Source organism: Tupaia chinensis, unplaced genomic scaffold, assembly GCF_000334495.1.
Source record: "Tupaia chinensis unplaced genomic scaffold, TupChi_1.0 Scaffold144482_1, whole genome shotgun sequence".
NCBI lineage: Eukaryota > Metazoa > Chordata > Mammalia > Scandentia > Tupaiidae > Tupaia > Tupaia belangeri.
In genome coordinates, this window is record NW_006204341.1 from 2012698 (window position 1) to 2034470 (window position 21773).

Below are 21773 nucleotides of genomic sequence, written 5' to 3' on the forward strand. Positions count from 1 at the left end.
TAAGTATTAAAAATCATGAGGAACCAGCAGTTAGCGTAATGGCTATGTCGCTGGACTCCCACGTAGTCGACTGCAGTTCGCGTCCCGGACCTGGTGGCTTAAAACTCATGCCAGGTGCGTGTGCATGCGTGCCCAAGATCCTGAGAGGAGAACGGAGGAGAAGGGATTGCGGCGTGGCCATCCCCCCTGGGGGGTGATTTCTCGCTTTCTGTCTCTACGTCTCTCTCTGTCTGTCTAGCGAGCACACGTGCCCTATAGCAAAAACCTCTCCAAAAAAATGAATTAAAAATCATGATTATAAAATTGGTGAAATATTTTAATGGAATGCATTTTTGGCATACTTTTTTCAAAAAATATTTTAAAAATTACATTTACATTTTTAACTGTGAGAGAACACATGCACTCGCCAGAGCTAGAGAGCTGGGGGATAGGGGAAAGGGGAAAGCAGCCCTCAATGGGGTGTGGACATGTCACAAACCTTTCAACTCCATTTCTCCATCCTGTCAGGATTTTAGGCACGTATGCACATGCAACCAGTATGTTTTTCAAGTCACTGAAACTGGGAATAAAACCAGCAATGATCACTGATGATACGAGTCCCTTAACCACTAGGCTACAGGGCAGGTCTGATTCTACGTGTTGAACAACAACAACAACAACAAAATAGAAAAAAATACTGGTAGAGGGCAATCAAAAAGGAATAATAAGTGCTGGCCCTATCGTATAGCACTGTGTGTTAATGTGCTGCTCATCAGAAGGTGGATCCCACAAGACAACCATGGTTTGAATACCCACCCTGGTTAGCCTGAAACATGCCCAGGCATGTGCATGAATGCCCAAGATTCGTGGCATGGCAGACCTGTGGAGAGTGCTAATCTCACTCTGTCTCTCTTACTCTTTTTCTCACATGTACAAGCACATTATCATGAATAAAGGAAAAAAAAAACCAGCATTCATAGCACCAAAATGATCTAATTTCAGAACCTGACTTATTTGTGGCATTTTACATATTTCAATGTATAATACAAATGCTCTAAATGTTGCTATTATTCAACATTAATTAGATATTAGTAAATAATCCTCTAGCCACAAAGATGTCATTTTAAATTCAAGAGTCAAGATGTTGTTTAGAAAAGTAGTAAGCTGCTATTTCAGTCCTACTCAATGGAATTTTCCATCATAGTTTTCTTAAAGCGAAGAAAGAAAATAAATAGTATGGAATCACAGTGATTCTAGGGTTTTTCTGGTCCTTGGACCAAAAAATGAGACACATTGGATAAAATTAAAGAAATACGTTGAGGATCTGATTGACAATACCAGACCAGCAGAGATTACCACTGCACAATGTTACACAAACAATATTCGAGGTTTTATAGGCTCACTTGTTTTTCCTTCAAAGGACACTAACAGGTTTATATGGTTTGTAATAAACTTGGGAAACATATATGCTTTTGAGTCCTTACTGAAAGTCCTCAGAGTTATAGAATGGAATTACTACAGTGCAATTTCAAATACAGGATTTATGGCATACTTCTCTTATCTAAAAGAGAAAATGTACTTCTTCACATTAATATTCTCACCCTCGGAAAATGTTTCCTTGATCTTTCTTCCTTTCTTTCACTTGCTTCTTTTTTACACATATAAAATATGAAATTGATTTTGCTAAAAAACAGATTTTCCTTTTCAGTTTCCCAAAAACAAAAAAGCACACAGCATAGTAATTTAGCACACAATATAAATTGATATATGCAATCAATATCCCAAAAATGGTGATTTTTAAGTCTCACTGTGAGAGTCCTTAAAAACTTGTACTATTAAATGACCTTTATTAAAGACATCAACAAATAACAAAGAGAGTTAGTTACCTCAGAAAAATCTTTATCTAAAAGATACCTCAACTCCTTCAACCTGGGAACTTCTTATGAGAGAAATACTTGATATGCCTCTGTAAAATTGAGCTATATCCCTCTTGCAAAACTAAACAATACTTCCTGACAAAGCTAAGTACCCAGAAATAAACTCTTGGAAAGATTTTTGTTTCGTTTCTCCTTTTCCTCACTGGAGCCAAGTCTTATCCAATTTATTGTGTCATAGATGCCTTACCACTTACCACATAAACATTGGACTCAAGTCTGATGACACTAAAGTCTCTGAGATGCTTACCCTATAGCTCCAGCCTTATAGTCAACTATTCTTTTCATCTGTTCTAAAACATTCTACCACTATGTGTTGCACACACTGTTTTCTCTCTGGAAGACAAATATCTTTCCATGTCTGTAAAACCCTATGCCCATATTTCACACTTTGACCTCTTCTCTTATCTACACATTTGAAAATACTTTCTCCCTCATCAAAACTACAGGATATTATCTTCTCATATAGCACTTCTCACCTTCATCTTTTTTTTTTTTTTTGAGAGGTTTTTGCTATAGGGTGCGTGCGCTCCCCCCCCCTCCTAACCATCACAGCACCTGCCTGCTCCTGCCCCTAATTTTTTTAATAGATTTTTTTTCAAGACTTATTTAATTGTATTTGTTATTATTATTTTAATTTAATCAGAGTCAGAAACAGAAAAAGGGAAAATGAGAAAGCAAATCACCTGGTCCCAGATTTGAACCAGACTGGAAATGTAGAAGTCCAGTGCCTTAACCACCTGCCCGCCCCCCATTTTTTTTTTTTTTTTTTTTTTAAAAAGGTGTGTGTGTGTATGTGTAACTTTTCTCACCTTCAAGATTTTAAATACACTCAATCAAGAAGACTTAAAATCATGTTCATATCACCAGAAACCCTATGGTATGGTTTCTTTGCAAACAATATATATTGAAATGTTTATCAGATGAAAGAATGAACATATTATCTGAGTTATGAAAGCTCCAATAACCTAGCAGTATTAAAACATGAAGTAAGGCAAAAATTTCAGGTTAAAATGTACTCTACTATCAAATTTAAGGTAAAGAAAATAATATTCTCACTTTTTTATATCAGGAAACAAACAAAAAATACTTTCATGATTAATAATGTTCATATATTCTTTAACCTGACCCTTTCAAATAAAATACATAGTCAAGGAATAGACTAAAAGCAGTTAGAAATCAATTACCTTTACTTGCGCTTTCTACATGCTCCAGTTCTTCAGGAAATTTCAAGATATCCCCATATTTTTCCTCACATATTTCAGCAATAAAATGCAAAAGGGTTGTTTTTTGATCTGCTGATTTAGTATCTCTGTTCTGAAAAGAAACAATTTTTTTTTAGTATTTACGTATTTACTTTTTAAACAGACTTTCTTAAACAAGTAAAACTGAATGAATAAATTGAATTCATTATGACTCATTTCAAATTAAAAGGGAAAGTTTGGAGTAGGATCTTCATGCACTTTAGAAGGAATGCTCTTGATTGTAAAATGTGCTTCATACTTTAAAAGTGAGAAAGATGGTGAATAAAAGTGCCAAATTAAATATTAATCTATATTTTCAAAAGTATCTGAATCATTATGGCAAAATGAACTATTACTTTCATGAGAGAAAAACATTCATTTAAGTTTTGATAGTAAAAGTGCAAGTTAATGTGTGCTTATGTTATTCGCATTCTGTTCTTTGCTTTATTACAAAAATATATTCCTGAAAGCTAGATTCATTTCTGAGGCAATATGTATTTCTAGCCATCACTGATGTAAATTAATATAAAAGTGTATGTAACTTTTACCCTCCTTTGCTTCCATGGACGATCAGAAAAGAATTCTCAAGGTTGTTCTTATCCTGAGTTATAAAAGAAATCTGACCACAAAATCGTGGTAATATAAAAAAGGTTATTTGTCTGCTTATATACTGTATTTCATTTGCAGAGACACTAGAAAACAGACGCCATGGTTAGAATAATAAAGAAATTTAAAGTATAGTACAAAAATATGATGAGAATACAGTGTTTTCTTTAATAAAACTCGTACTAGACTAAGCTTCAAATGAAATCAAGGATTTACTTAGAAAGAAAGCATAAATACAGCATAAAGTATCAAGTTTTCTCATTCTATTGGATGTTTTAATTCTATAATCCTAAGATGATGGGTTTGTTCACTGATGTTCATACTGATTCGGGTTTTTAGCTTTAAGGATTACTCTGTTGAGAATAAATGAGTATTCTTCACAAACAGGTTTATGAAAAGGCTGCTGAGGATATTTAGGTAATTACAGAGTAAATTAATCCTCATTGTTTTAGTGACTACGAAAGAAAAAAAAAAACACAGCATTTAATAAATCTGGCCCATACTGAATCTGTTTTGTACTACAATGTTTAAACTCCTGTTTATATCCCAACGATGTGGACAACTTATAAGCCCAAAGATGTGGACAACTTATAAGAAATACTACTTCTCAAGGCTTCAAACAAACCACCAGTCACTGGAGGGGTGATGCTGATAGCTCAGAAGTCACAATTATTTCTTTCAGAAATTCTGGAATTACCTGATTGCACATAGGTGAAATACTTAAATTTCTGTATTATCATCTGATCCACTAAACAGTTGTAAGCACTGCAAGGTGGAAATGACACAATTCAACGACAAATTGAAAGGCAAAAGGCAACACAAATCTCAAGGGCAATCTCTCTATAGCAAGGCTAGAAGCTGCAGAAGAGTCCATGGGAGGCTCATGTTTCTAAAGAGAGGCCTTTACCTGGAGTTACTGTGTTGTATGTTCACAAGTGTATCCTTTTCAGACTATGCTGGGCATTTCAAATAATAAGAAAATTAAATTTGTCCTTTTTTTCTAACAAATTAACTAACTTACTAAGTCCTAAAATCCTAAAAACATCAAGTGCTCAGGGAAAACTGCATGTACATCTTCCTAAAGAAAAAGAAACTGATGTATATTTTATGAGCTCTATAGAGACAAAGAAACAAAAATAAAACAAAGAACACAATACATAACAACAAAACCCACTTTGTTTTTCAGGACACCAAACTGTACAAATATAATGTAGTTATTAAAAAATACACATAGCTAACACTGGAGAGGGAACAAAGAAATAGAAAAATAGCATCGTACTCATATGTCAATTTTATGGGTGAGATTCTTTTTCTTTTCTTTCTCATCGTTGTTATGTTGTTTTGTATTAATAGTGCTTCAGCTTTTGTCATACATACCTTTAAGTGCTTAATTTTCAGAAATTGTTTTTTACTAATAAATATATATTCAGTATAGTCCCATTAACAATTTCTTCTACAAAATTTAGTAGAGTTAATGGTTATATATTGAAAAGATAAATAAAGTGTAACATTTTAGTTAACTATCTTTTCATGAAATCAGAAAAGCTTGTAAACAAATTATGTATGTGCTATTTTAGAATCATAATGTTCTCTTCAAAGCATGGGCAAACATGGCCTAGCACCTGTCTTATCAAGCTGAGAAATATCTTAAAGTTCTCAGAGGTGAACTACTCAATCTGTATTGCAATATTAAACAAAAAAAAAACCTCTCACATATAATGTTCATTTTAATCTTTTAAACTTACAAATAGGTAGTATTTTTAATTTTTCTCCACGAGGATGATCCTTAGGTCAATTATTTTAAAATATATATATAACACTAACATATAATGGAAAAGAATTTCTACTTAATTAAGTGTACTTTGTATTGTCTTCAACCTTTCTTATCAAGTCCTCACTATTCAGACATTAGCCATTCTCTGTCTGTCTCTCTCTCTCTCTCAGGCCCTACTGTGTTATTCAATGTCAGCACAGAAAGCAACTGAGAGCATTCACTGTCATCAATTCTACTGGTTAATGACATTTATCCAATAATTTGCTCTTCCAAGTGTACTAGTTGGATATATCCATCTCTTGGGGCAGAATGGAAGTACAGTAATCTAATCTAAGTATGTACACAATCACTTCCAAAGTGTTTAAGTGAGTTTATTAAGAAACAAAATTGATTTCCATTTGATATCTGGTTAACTTCAAATCACGTTAAATTTTTTAAATTAACATCAAATATAAAAATACTTGTCCAGATTGCCTAAGTCTTAGTGGTGGCTATACAGTAAGCATTTCAAGGATTGTTCTAGCCAGAAGCAAAGTGCTATTTTATATCCCTGCCTGCGCTTTCATTCTCTCTCTCATCCTCACCAGCCAGTTTGGCAAGGGCATAGACAGAGACGTGAATTTTTAAAATTCTTAAAGCAAGATTTTTGCTATAGCACATAAGCATTCACCAGAGAGACAGAGATAGACAGAGACAGAAAGAGAGACATCACCCTCAGGGAGAATGGCCACGCCATAATCCCTTCTCCATTCTTCTCCTGGGATTTGGGAATGCTCGGACATGCGCCAGGTGTGAGTTTCAAGTCTCCAGATCTGGTACTCGAACACTGGTCTGCCATGTGGGAATCCAGCAACGTAACCACTACGTCATCTGCTGGTCCTGAGACAAGGACTTTTTTTCAGGTTATTTTTACTTATTTCTTCCGAGAGAGAAAATGAACCCCTAAAAGGGTCTTGATGCCATGATCCACCTCCAGGCTTAGCCAGCCCTGAATCATAGGTAAGCATGAGCCCAGAACCTTCCCAAATGGTCAGCCTCACAGAACACTGCATTTTATGACTATGCTACCATCTGGCTCACTGACTTATTTTTATAAGATATAAAAGGATGAACAAAATGGCAGTTCTACAATCCCCTCCTTTTTTTTAAGAATTATTTTTTTAACTGTATGTATGTATGTATTTTTAATTTGACCAGAAAGAGATAAAGACAGACAAGGACAGTGCAAAAGCAAGTCGCCAGGTCAGGACTTGAACCACAGTCAGTCACATGCGCTCTTAACCACCACACCACCTGCTGGTCCTGACAATCCCCCCCTCCCCCTTTTTTGAGAGGTTTTTGCTATAGGGCTCATGCGCTCGCCAGAAAAACAGAGATAGAGAGAGAGAGAGATAGAAAGCGAGAAATCATCCTCCAGGGGAGATGTCCATGCCACAATCCCTTCTCCTTCATTCTCCTCTCAGGATCTTGGACACGCACGCACACACGCCCGGCATGAGTTTAAGCTACTGGGTCCGGGACTTGAACCGCAGTCGACTACATGGGAGTTCAGCGACATAGCCATTATACTAACTGCTGTTCCCAATCCCCTCTTCAAAATGTACCTTTATAAAGTAAAAACAAAAACAGCAGATTGGAAACATTTGAAAGGACTTTTTAAAAAAGGACTTCTATTATTTTAGTAAGCTGAGTTATCAATGAATGATAATGGAAAAATGTGTGAGTCCTTGTATCAACTGATAAAGTACTATCAGTTAATAAACCATATAAATATTTTAATTATAATCATCTGACCAATAAAAGTTACAAATAAAGATTAATAACTGAATTTAAATGAATTCTTTCCCCCTAATCTTTAAGAACTTTCTGAAATGCTACATGAATACAAAATACCTTTAGAATAACACCCACTTTTTTAGCTAATTCTAATCATTTTTTTTCTAATAAATACAAATACCATATTATAAAAGATATTATCTATATTTTACATGTTCAAATACATCACCAAAACTTTAGTTAACAAGATAGCAAAATATCTGAATAACTAATTAACACATGAGAGATTTCTTTATTCCAATACACTCATTCAAGCCTGAAAACCTATAGTCCTGCCACGTCTTTGAAACCTGGTTTTTTAGTACACAGAAACCACCACACAGCCAGAGAGCCCAAGACAACATTTTAATGATCTACGTCAGTCACACTCAATCTTCTGTGAAGGACCCCTTCTGTAGGGTATTTTCCCTTCTACTGAGATTTAAGCCTATTTCTTCTTGCTTTGTCCTCAGTGGGAAGCGAAAATAACTGGTCACTATCCTCTGTTCAACAACCTCTCACCAAGCAAAAGTTCCCTTCTCACAGGTCCTGTTCTCTAAACAATCGCAGTTAATTTAACCTCTCAAAATAGATGCTATTTTCCCTTTTTTTTTTTTTCAGGACAATTAGAATCCGTTCAAAAACATCTATGGCAAAGGCTCCTGTGGTCTGCTGAAAAAGAACACACATATCTTGGTTTTGCATACAAGGTCCTTTGTGAGCTGGCCTGAGTCTACCTCTCTAACCTGCCTCTTACTGCTTTCATTGTGATTACAATTGCTTGAACATAGCATGCAGTTTCATACCACTGTGCTTGGGCACAAGTTGTTCTCTCTGTCTAGACTTCCCCTCTTCTCTTTCCTTTTTTTCTGTCTGCCAGGTTGAATACCTATTCATCATTCAAGACTACTTACACTGTATTTTTGAAGATGTCTTTATTCAGGGGCAATTAATTTGGTGGCCATGCACCTTCACCACAAAACATTTTGACATAGTGATTTCTTTTAAAAAAAATTGCTGGAGGGTCCATGTATTTGCCAAAACAGAGACAGACATAGAGCAAGGAAGAGAGGAAAAGGATGCCCCAATGGATATGGGTATATGCCGCAATCCCTTCTCTTCCATCTTGCCATCCTGTCATGATTTGGGGTACACACACATTAATGCCTGGTGTTTTTCAAGCCACTGAGTCAGGACTCAAACCCAGTTAGTCAAGTAGAATCTAGCTTCTCTTAACCACTAAGCTCTGGGGCCAGCCCTCAACACAGTAGTTTCCTGCACTCAGTATGGGCTCTTTCAAGGGTAGTGGCCCTCTTTTAGCAGTATCTTTAATCCACAGTACCTAAGAGAATGGTAGACTATACTAGATAGCCAATAAATGTTTCTGAATGGAGATTTTTCTCCACATGAACTCCTACTTATCTGAATTATTGTTCAATACTTCTAAATTTAACTCCTGTTCACATGTCACACGGTTTGACTACAAAACCCAAACTTTGCCAAGATACTGTACTTGAGAGTTTGGTGGGAGTGATAGTCATAATTTGCCACTTAGAAAGTGAGCACCATATATAATTTAAGGGCAGGCAGGTTAGGAGCAAATCAAATCTAAATGCAGAAATATACTCAGTGCTCCACAGTGAACTGGCAATGGTGCTGAACACCAGGGATAAGATAAATAAATGATGCATGGTACCTTTGAAGCGTCAAGATCAGAATTTAGTAGAAAATACAAAATTATAGAAAAAAATGATAATGTAAGAGAGCAATTTGGTGGCAAATGTCAAGGACTGATGTATTAAAATGATAATTAGGACATTGTGAAGAAAAACAAGATTTAGTCACTGAATATTGTGATAAGGGAAAAGTAAACTTCAAAGACTCCACAAGTTTTAAGATCTTATGATTAAAAAAATGGTATAGCATGCCCAGAACAACCACTACCAAAAAACAGTTAATTCTAGAGTGAACTGGCTATAGGGAGGAGATGGCAGCTCATGTTTTAATGCATGAATATTAAGATGCATGAATATATTCCATGAGAAAGTGGTCATGACCATATATTCTCTCTACTTTATTCTATATAAATTAACCTAATTATGGTTTTTACTCATACATATGACCATGTAACTCTCTTCATTAAAAATACACAATGGTTCTCTATAAATTATGTATAATGAAATTCAAATTTTTAATCAGAATAATCACTGAGCACAGATTTTGTTTTAAAACAGAACCAGGTTGGAACCTTGACTCTAACATTTAGTAGCTTTGTAATCTTGGGCAAGTTACAGAAACACTCCATGTCTCAATATTCTTATCTACAAAATGAGTATTCGATGAGTAGCTATTTTTATAAATTGGTTTGAAGAATTAAATAAGATCATTATTATTATGACCATAATCGTGGCCTGGATTAAAAGTGATGGGAGCCTATGCTGCCTTCACATCTTTACAGGGAGTAAGTCATCACCATAACCTACAAGTCCCTCTGTGAGCTATCCGCTTTTGCCACAGTGATCTTACCTCTGGCTATTATCCCTTCCACCTCTACTCCCACTCCAGCCATGCTAGACACAAGTATAGAACTTTTCTGTTGGCCATGTTCATTTTTATATACTCAGCATCTAGAACATCAGCTGGCAAACAGTAGGCACTCAATACAAATTTGTTGACTGCACAAATGATCAAGCAAACATTTCCACCTACTCATTATTCCTCACCTCATAATGTCCTTCTGTCCTTCCAGACAGTGATATGCAAGCCCTCCTTTAATGGGGGCAGCAACCAACATTTGTTACCCACCAAGAACGTACCTATGGGGTAGCACTTTGATAAGCACATTCTATGCCTGACTTTTATTTTAAATACTCAGAGCAATTCAGTGAGTTAGCTATTAATATAAATACAGAGTGCCTAAGTAGTTTGACCTAGTTCACACAGCTAATATGAATTAGTGCCAGAACATACCATGGTAACTTATACACACTGAGTATTTAGTTTTTACTGGATGGAATTAAATGTCATGGGTGATGAAAGTGTATGTGATGGGGAAATATTATTCAGGAAAAGTGATTGCTCCAGAACCTTTTCCAACTTCCCTGAATAAAATTAATAAATTCTGTTTTTGTTTTCGTGTTGTGATTTATATATATTCCAGTTATAGCATTTATTTCACTATATATAATTTTGTTTATATCTTCAGTCTTGCCTGCCACATTGCGAATTTCTTAAAACTCAACACTGTATCAATTTTGTTCAATAAATGGTGAATGAATAAATGCTATAGACAGGTCAAACATAATTTGGACTGATTTTATGATTAGAGAAATCTTTGATGACCTTCAAGCACTGTTTCAATACTGTGCCAAGAATTCAAAATTAAAAGTAATGGATAGCCAGAAAGAGGAAGTAACATGTAAGGATAATTTATTCAAGGTATTGACTGTGGATAATAACCAGATAATAGAAGGGGCAGCAGAGCCAGCAGCTGGAAAATGGTGAGGCTAGTGACTAAAGTTATTAAGTTATTATAATTATTGTCCCAAATAAGTTCAGCATAATTAAGCCTGAGGGGATCAGGCAAGGAAGAAATAAGAAGGAAAATCAAGAATTCATGGGCATTACTCCACTGGTTCTTGAACTGTGGTCTCTGGACAAGCAGTTTCAGCATCACTTGGGAACTTGTTAGAAATTCAAAATTTGGGGCCACCATCACAAATTGACTGAATTGGAAACTCTGAGGGTATGGTCCAGCAGATTATGTTATAATGTATTAGGAAAAAAAAAACGATATAATTTTCAGATGATTCTGATGCATGGCAACATTTTAGAACCACAAGAATACTTTGCAAAGAAATTTCCAAGTGGGACCAGCAGTTGGTGTAATGGCTATGTCGCTGGACTCCCATGTAGTCTACCGCAGTTCGAGTTCCGGACCCGGTGGCTTAAACTCACACCGGGCACATGTGTGTGCGTGCCCAAGATCTCAAGAGGAGAATGGAGGAGAAGGGATTGCAGTACAGCCATCCACCCTGGGGGGGGGGGGATTTCTCACTTTCTGTCTCTCTGTCTCTCTCTGTCTTTCTGGCAAGCGCACCTGCCCTATAGCAAAAATCTCCCCCCCCCCCCGATAAAAATGAAAATTTCCAAGTGACAAGATTGTCTACAGCTGGCCTGGGTTCTTGCACAATTATTTTTATATGTTTATATGCAAGTTGAAATATCAACATGTTTTCAAAGCTTTGTGTCAATTTAAAACTAGAGAGGAATTGTTTAGCAATCTGTGACATATGAAGGACAGAATTGCTCCGAATGTTCTTGATAATTTAGATCAAAAAACAAGACTAATTTGTATCATAACTTACCACCTACTTAAGCAAACACAGATGAAGCAAACAGTACACTCCATGCTGTGAAGATTCCAGATATATTGTTCATAAGTCTTCTAAACTGTCCCTCATCCTTCACCTAAAACTATATTGAAAATACACTTAAATGACACTACAGTGTGTCTTGTCTACTATGTATTACCAGAGTGATGGACTAGATAACCTAGGAAATCATTCATGCCTTCCAAGTCTAACTCAAGCTGCAAATTCACATCTTATTGGCAAACGTGAATTGTTGCTTAGACATTATTCACGAAGTTGGCATCAGAATACCAAATTTTAAGTTGCAAACATCAGGTTTCAGTGCTTGTCGTGAAAGTTCCTGCGTTGTTAATGTATTTCACCTGTCCAATTTTAGGACTAGTGTGTATTGCCTTGAGGAGCCGAATGACTCGACATCTGTGACAGTTTACTCATGAAACTAGACCACAGTGAGTGTATGTAAAGAAGAAGAGAGCAAAAGGAGGTAGCATCGAACTTGCCCACAGTAGTGGCATATGCTCATCTGTGTTTCCTGTGTCAGCATCTCCACTGGGGTTGAAGGCCAAGAGTGAGAATGTGGCCTGGTTCATATTACCATACATTATATAGAACAAAGTGATGAATTTTATGCCTCTGCCCCAAAGCAACCTTACGTCTCAGTTGCAGTGTCTCAGTGGCACAGAGAGGTATCAGAATGTATCAAGGAGCAGATATCTAGCTAGCTGCATGAAAACGATTCTCTTCTGGAGAGAAGCAAGAATGTGTGGGCTGAGCACCAGGTTTTCTGGCAGGAATTGCTGTAGAATACATATTGATCAGAGACAAAACCAGATTTGCATATAAAGAATATAAGAAATGAAGTAGTGAAGCAATGTAGACACTTAAGGAAATGTTTCTTAACTCATTCAAGGAGCCCTACCTTTAAAGTACATTAGAACTTTAATGTGAGATAAAAGTCCATGTCTACATACTGTATTTAAAAGAAGCCCTTTCATATCTCCCTATTTCCCCCTGCTATTTATACAAATGACCACAATGGCCACATGTAACTCAGTGAACTTATCAACAGGATCTTTACTCAGAAAAAATATAATAATAAAAAGAATCGCCTAATCTCAGTCAAGACAATAGTTCTAACATAAAGCAACACCACACACACTGCACATATTTGTAAAATAATGTCCTTGAAAAGAAATGAAATATTAAAATGCAGTAAAGGTATCTGGTTGAGTGACTAGAATCAAACCATCTAAACTATCAATATGATCAGATAATTCAACATTATTTCTTTTAGTAAAAATTTTTCCTAATCATATCAGATAATTCAACTTTATTTCTTTTAGTAAAAATTTTTCCTAATCATGGCTTCTTTTTTCTCCATTATATTTGTATGTTCATGGAACAGTTAATATTTAAGCAATCATGAATGCTCCAGTGCATATATCAAAACAACTACTACTGCTTGCCAGTCTTGATACAGCACATGAATTCTAATGTTAGCCTCCTTTATTTAAACAAAATTAAGTTCTGTGCTCTCTGCCAAGGGTTGTTTACAAATTATTGCTTTCTTCAACACCACCACACACTGCAATAACATTGAGAAAGATAATGTATTTTTAAGGATTGCAATTACCATAAAGACATTAGCTCTGTAGCTACGACCAGACAGGTTTAATACATGCTTTCCTGGCTTTATTTCTAAATCTGTCAGCAAAAATGCTTTTCCTGGGCACTACATGACCAGGGTTGACATTAATTCAGCCCAATGTAATTTACAGTAAAAAAGATTACTTAATTCTTTATGTATGCCTGATTGTCCTTCTTTTACACTCTTGATTTTGATATTATAATTGTATTTCCACAAAAAATGGAACAGATGATATCAATTGTGTAAAAGTAAAGCAACTAAAGGGTTCTTCACTTGTTAGTTTAATTTATGGTAGCAATCTGTGAAAGGAGAGCTTAAACTTGAAACCACAACAACATAGGATGGAATTAGGATTCATCTCAATTGCCACCCTCAGGCCCAGCAGAGCATTTGTGATGTTAGTTTCTCAGAGAAAAAAAATTCTGCTTCCCTGCCCTTCTGGCTCCACCTCTCAGCATTTTGCCTTTTGACCCCACTTATTAAAAGAAAACCCCCCCCGCTTGTGCATTAGCCTAAAGCAGCCAGGGCCTGTGGCAAATTAACAACTCTGTATTCATCTTAGGAAAGGCCAAAATGAATCCATGAAATATATCTATACAAAGAAAAGCTGGTCTGGTACTTTCCTGTGCTTCTAGTTAATCAATCTGTCTATAGTAGGCTTACTGAATAGAAATTCTGCTGAGAATTGTTTTAACAAAAATAAAATTATTTTAAATTGGTATAGACATGGTTTATAAGCATGAATATCTCATGGTGTTAAATGGTTTCTTCTCAGACACAGTTTAAGCTTTTAGCTTATTGTCATGAGCCCTTTATTTAACAATATTATTTTATATGTGTGAGGTTTGAGTGGGTGGAATAAGGTTGTTTGTGTTTTGTTTTGTACATATCTTCAAAGATTATCACCATCACCACCAAACAGGAACAGAGGACTATAGATATGGTGTTAAATGGTTTCTTCTCAGACACAGTTTAAGCTTTTAGCTTATTGTCATGAGCCCTTTATTTAACAATATTATTTTATATGTGTGAGGTTTGAGTGGGTGGAATAAGGTTGTTTGTGTTTTGTTTTGTACATATCTTCAAAGATTATCACCATCACCACCAAACAGGAACAGAGGACTATAGATTGATCTGCTATGTCTAAAGAATCCCAAGAATCCAATATCCAGAAGCAGCTGTTTAGGAGTGAGTTACTTAACTATTGGGTTGTTGAAAAAATCATGACACATTTTTGCATTAAAAAACACACAAGAGGGACCAGCAGTTGGCGTAACAGCTATGTTGCTGGACTCCCATGTAGTCGACTGCGGTTCGATCGCCGGACCCAGTGGCTTAAACTCGTGCCAGGCACATGTGCATGCATGCCCAGGATGCCGACAGGAGAATGGAGGAAAAAGAATTGTGGGGGTGATTTCCTGCTTTCTGTCTCTGTCTCTCCAACGAGCACATGTGCTCTATAGCAAAAACCTCTCCAAACACACACACACACACACACACACACACACACACACACAAGAAAAATACATCATGAATTTCCCAATGAGTATGTTGATGCTTGTAGCTATATTCATTCGTTGTCACAGTTGTAAACTTTTTCGCATGAGAATGTAAGTAACTTTAGTTCTATTCTCCTGTTAAACATTTTCAATATCTAGTTTCTGCTCTTTGTGTGGGCATTATCATTTCTGATTTTATTATAGATAATGCTACTATAAACATTTTTCTTGTACAAATATAGATAAGATACAATTTACTGCTATAACCATTTTTCATTATACAGTTCAGTGGCATTAAGTACATTCACATTGTTGTTCAACCAACATCTCCATCTCTCTTCAGAACAGTTTTGTCATCTACTGACTCTGTATTATACACTACCCATTCTCCTCTTCCCTTGACATCTGATAACTACTTTCTGTCTCTGTGAATTTGGTCATACCAGGTATGTCCTATAAGTAGAATCATCCAGTATTTTCCCTTTTCTGTATATGACTTATTTCACTTAGCATGATGTCCTCAAGGTACATCTGCGTTGTAGCATGTATTAGAATTTCATTCCTTTTTTTTTTTTTTTAAATTTGCTAGCTGGCATGCATGTTCACAAGAGAGAGAGACAGAAAGAGAGAGAAAGTGAGATAGTAACCCCCATGGGTGACGGCAATGCCACAATTCCATCTTTTCTTCTCCTTTTGGGATTCTGGGCACACACATGCACACGACCACCTTGTTTTTTGTTTGTTTGTTTTTATTGGAGAGGTTTTTGCTATAAGGCACGTGCGCTCGCCAGACAGAGACAGAAAATGAGAAATCACCCCCTAGGGGGGATGGCCACTCCGCAATCCCTTCTCCTCCATTCTCCTCTCGGGATCCTGGGCATGCACGCAAACACGTCACGCGTGAGTTTTGTTAAGCCACCGGGTTGGGGACTCGAACCACGTTTGACTATGTGGGAGTCCAGAGACATAGCCATTACGCCAACTGCTGGTCCCACGACATAGCCATTACACCAACTCCTGCGGCCCCCACGCCCACCTTGTTTGCGAAGCCACTGGATCTAGGACTCAAACCATGCAGTAGGCCATGTGGGATCTAGCTGTTTTAACCACCATGCCACCAGCTAGCCTAGAATTTCACTCTTTTTAAAGGCTGACTAATGTTCGTGTGTGTGTGTGTGTGTGTGTGTGTGTGTGTATGTATGTGTATGCCACAGTGTTTATCCATTCACCTATCAATGGACATTTGGATGGACTGCTCCTTTTTGACTATCATGAACTGTTATGGATAATGAGGTATATTTAAGTTTCTTCTTTGAATCCTTTTATGTATATCCCCAGAGGTGGAAATACTGGATCATAATGTATTTCTATGTTTAATTTTATGTAGTAGGCACCAAACTGTTTCCCACAGCAAATGTACCACTTTACATCCCCACCAGCAATGCACAAGAGTTCCAATTCTTCTGTATTCCTGCCAACACTTGTTGTGTTTTTATTTTCCTGATCATAGCCATCCTAATGAATGTGGAATAGTATTTCACTGTGTTTTAGATTTACATTTCCCTAATGATTATTGATGTTGAGCATCTTTTTATGTGCTTATATCTTCTTTGGTGAAAGGTCTCTCTATCCCTTATCCTTATCCCACTTGATATTATCAAAATTTAAAATTTCTACCAATCTCTTGGGCACAAAATGGTGTATCATTGTGGTTTTAACATAACTGTAAGTATGAATGCAAAATTATATTAATGTTTTAGAAAACGCTGTTTTGGTTTTTTTTTTAGAGGTTTTTGCCATAGGGCGTGTGCCCTTGCCAGACCGACAGAGAGAGACAGAGAGACAGAAAGCGAGAAATCACCCCCTAGGGCGGATGGCCATGCCGCAATCCCTTCTCCTCCATTCTCCTCTCGAGATCTTGGGCACACACACACACATGGCCCGGCGTGAGTTTTAAGCCACTGGGTCCAGGACTCGAACCGTGGTCGACTACATGGGAGTCCAGCGACATTGCCATTACGCTAACTGCTGGTCCCAGAAAACACTGTTTTTTAAATTAAACCTTTACTTTTCATATGACCCATGATTCCTACTCCTAGGTATTTACCCAAGATGAAGAAATTGATATCTTGTACATGAATATTGATAGCAATATTATCTATAATATCAAAATGTAGAAACAATCCAAATGTCCATCAGTTGATTAATGGGTAGACAAAATGTGGTATATCCACACAATGGATTACTACTCAGCAGTAAAATTGAACTGCTGATACACGGCACATTATATAAAGTGAAAGAAGTCACACACGACAAAGTAACAGAAATAATTCTTTATTTTATGATTCCTTTCACAGGAAATTATAGAAAAACAAAATCATGGTGATTGGAAACCAAATCACTAGCTGCCTAGAGTTGGAAGCAGGAATCAATTTCCCAGGGTCATGAGAAAACTACACTTACTGATGATAGTGACGGTTCTAAGGCTGTAATACAACTTTGGTGTTTACCAAAGTTCATCAAACTGTACATCTAAAATAAGCATATTTTACTACATGTCAATTATTGGGTAGTTGGAAAAGTCACAACATATTTTTTCATGTTTTCCTATGTAAGAATATGTCATGACTTTTCCAGCAACCCAATATATGGCAGTAAGTTTACTTTAAGAATTCCTACATTAGGTTTTTGTTTCTCTTGATCATGTCATTTTACTTCTGGTAAAATAATACACAACAAACAAATGAACAAAAGTTCTAAGAGATGCTTTAAGAAGTTAGTGAGTACCCTCATCTTTCCCATATACTTCATAAAGGGTGAAATTTGGAAGCATCAAGAATCTGAATGGACCAGAGTGTGAATGATGAAAAACCCTAAGAATAAAGCACCCACATCTCTCTCCAAGTAATCAGGAAAGCCATGACGCATTTCTGCACAGACATAAACTTCATGGCTTTCCAGATGACCTAATAGTTGTTTTTTTTAAGAATTATTTATTTTATTTATCTTTTTTTATATGGGTTTTGCCAGAAAAAGACAGAGACAGGGAGAGAGAGAGAGAGAGAGAGAGAGCAAGCAAGCCACCAGATCAGGGACTTGAACCGTGGTCAGCCATGTGGGAATTCTAATGTGGGAATTCTAGCACCTTAACCACCACGTCACCTGCTGGCCTGACCTAATAGATTACAATACTCCTCCACTTCTCTCAGCACAGGTTTGCAAGTAAAGAATTCTATTTTAATATGTTTATCTAGCTACTTGCTTGAATTTGAAAACTGAGCTCCTTTCTCTAAACAGCCTCAGCATAGCTCCTATTTCTTCATATCAGGTTGCCTGGATCCTAGAGTTATTCTTCATACTGAGCATAAAATAGTGATTTTCTTTATTCTTACTTATCTGGAAAAACTTCATGACATTGTCTTGCTCAAAGAAATATTATTTTATTTTTGTGTTTAATTAGTAATAGAAGGGGTGAGAACAGATAACCCTCATATAACCACTATATTATTATTTTTGAATAGATACTGATTAATTTTACCTAAAATATTTTTAAAATCCTACCATTTGATCATATGTAGAAAGTAAATAGGAACTGGAGAAGCAGTTTTAATGATAACCTTATTGTAGCATAAAAAAGTGTTGTTCTAAAAATCTAAACTAAAAATGAAAAAAAGAAATAAAAGGAGGGAAGAGTGAATGGCAAGGCTTTGTGCTTGTCCCCATGACAGGAGTCAGGAGAAACAAAATCAAAGAGATTGTTTGGGGAAGAGAAGCAAAGGGCTGGTTTTGTTCTTTTCCTTTCCAAAGAAGTAGAGCTGCTTGATACAGTACAGACTCTCATCTAACAGTGTACTTTATTGTCTTGTAGTTAGTTAGCCAGTGTTTATGAGCAACATAATTTATTTTTCATGTGTGCTATTAAATAAAATCCATCCCCCTGTCCCCACACACACCTCCTGTCTCTCTCCTTGTCTCCTGCGTTAGTGTTATAATATTCTGTATCTGGCAACTAGCTCATAAGCTCTTCAAGGACTGAAGATACATGTTTCATTTCTCTTTATCCTGCAAAACATCTAGCACAGGGCTCCACAGAGAGAAAAAGCTCCATAAATGTGGCCAACTCACTGCCTGAGTACTAACTAAAAAATATTTAAATGTACATAAATAATCCTTAGATTCTCTAAAATGAACACTGAGTATTATTTTAGCTTATAAACCTTTTTCTATGGTCATTGGCTCTCCTTGTTAAGGGTGTGTAATGCCTTCATTAGGATTGCTTTGTTGACAGGAAAATCACTTTGTAAGATGACTGGTCACATTCAGTCTCAGTAGCCACAATTTTTTTTTTTTGAACAACAGTTTCACATGGGGTTGAAATCCCTTCAAACAGAGCTTTTATAGAATAAAAAGGCATTTGTTTTCAAACTTTCTAATTATATACACTAAATGCTGTTCATGTTGTCAACTTTCCCCCACTGTGAGAATTACAAAATCAGTCATAAGATTAAACTGAGAAAATGACTACAGCAATTCACAGAATACTAAGCCAGCTGGGTTCATTTAAATCCTCTATGGAAACAATCTTCATGGTGAAGCAAGTAAGACCTACAGCTAGTCCCATAAATCATCATTCTTTTTCTCTGCGCCAATGCTGAAAATGTTTATTGCCATTCTTGATATATGGGGAACTCATCAAGAACCAAAGTATTTTTGTAAACTAGAGAATTACTCATCTCTGCCATGTGTACTATTCAGCAGAATAGTTAACTATATTATAGTCAGAATGACTTCAAGTATAGTTATGGTAAAGTATTAATTTGGCAATGTTTTTTGGACTAGTAGATGAGGACACAATTTTTTAAATGAAAGAAAATATGGATGTATTCATGTTTTAGCTTCCTTATAATGCATCTGTATTTAATGAGTTATAAACTAAGCTAGATATGAGTCCTCTACAGAAAACAAATGACACCCTTTATTACAGTTCTATATAGAAATATATATTGTTGCCTTTTTAATACTTATTATTGGTAGAAGTTGAGGAACATAATTTGGTAACTCTTATTAATAATTTTTCAGTGGTGTCAATCTATGTATAAGAAGAAACATTTAACTCAATTCTGTTTCTCTCTGGTCATACAATTCTTAAAACCACCAGTGGTTCTTCTCACTCTCCCATTCTCTTTCTCTCTCATTCCGTCTCTCTAGTTGTTTTTGCCATAGGGTAAGCAACACCATGCCTCCCATTTTGTCTCTTAGTGTCTGTGTTTCTCTCACTCCAAACTCATGTGCGCGCATGCACACACACACACACACACCTCCCACAACAAGTTACCTAAACAACTAGGAGACAAATAAACTGTAACATATAAGTAAAAAATCAAAGATAGCAGCACAGGTTTCATAACACTAATCATCATAGCTAATGGCCTCTAGGTGCATATATGTGTGTGTGTGTGTCTGTGTGTGTCTTTGGGGGACAGAACATTTTAACAAATACAATACACAGAAAAAAATGTTGAGAGAGAAAAACAAACAAAAAAATCCAATGTGTCTCCAAAGCAGTCAGCATTGACGAGGAATACTAATCAAGTCTGTATCAGACGAATTACACTTATGAACTACTACTCTCTAGAGAACAAATAAACTAAAAATTGGGGGTTATAATGAAGTTTTCACACAACCTAAACTACAGTGTTGTAAATGTGATAATATCTAAGCAGATGTAATCAAATTCTGAGAAAACAAACAAGTGCTACATTTAAAGTATTAGCTGACTAATTTGCACCAATGAATGTAAATTAATGAATATTTCAACTTAGAGGAAAATCTTTAAATAGGCTCATGGGACCTCTATATTTTTAGAGGCAAGGAAGATAATAAAGGTGTGAGTTAGTTTCTTTTAATCAGAGCTCAAATTTTCAAAAAAGCTATTCTGAGAGACATACTCTCTTAACCACAGTGGCTATTCTGAGAGACATACTCTCTTAACTGCAGTGATATAAAGAAGTACGTGAATAAACATTGCTGATTCCTATGGTTGACGCGGTCGTACAACTTTATCCCTGCTGTGATTGGTTTCTCGCAAAGTTTGTCTTCTTTCCCACCTCAATTTACCTTGTCTAGATTAAATTAATTTATATCCCTATAGGGAACCTGTACTAGACAGAGAGAAAGAGAAAACACTCCCCAATGGTGTGTGCTCACAAAGGAATCCTTTTTCCTCCCTTTGAGGTTTGCATACATGCATGCCTTTTTTCAAGCTGCCAGGGCAGGGATTCAGCTAAAAGTTTGTCTTCTTTCCCACCTCAATTTACCTTGTCTAGATTAAATTAATTTATATCCCTATAGGGAACCTGTACTAGACAGAGAGAAAGAGAAAACACTCCCCAATGGTGTGTGCTCACAAAGGAATCCTTTTTCCTCCCTTTGAGGTTTGCATACATGCATGCCTTTTTTCAAGCTGCCAGGGCAGGGATTCAGCTAGTGGGATCTGACTCCCACAGTTACTAAGTTGTTATGTTTTACATTATTTTTGTTTACAAATTATTTTTGTCACAGGTTTGCATTATTTTTGATTGACACAATCACTGTATATATTTAAGGAGTACAATGTGTTGTTTTGATAGATCTATGTTCATTTCAACTTCTTAATGTTGGCTACAGAGAATAAGAAAATGTATTCATGTTAATGTGGGGCATATTAACATAAATTAGAAAATGTGTGACAATTTGGAAAAAGATGAGATTACCATTTTAGAAGAAAGCACTTCTAAAGAAAAAAACAAACACTGCCCTCATGAAGTTTTCTTTCTATTGTACATAAGAAATCTGTAAGCGTACCACTATAGTATATATATAGAAAGATAAGGGGGCAGGTACCCTAACTCTTAGATGTGGG

General features: G+C 36.2%; 1 protein-coding gene across 1 annotated transcript in view; it reads right to left on the reverse strand.

The window, feature by feature from the left end:
* Positions 1-21773, reverse strand: part of DIAPH2 (diaphanous related formin 2) — a gene marked incomplete at its 5' end in the record, with an annotated part of 1076033 nt that overhangs the window by 494604 nt on the left and 559656 nt on the right. Inside the window, 1 exon segment of the mRNA XM_014583678.2 lies at positions 3101-3230. Within this exon segment, the coding sequence (XP_014439164.1) occupies positions 3101-3230 (130 nt within the window).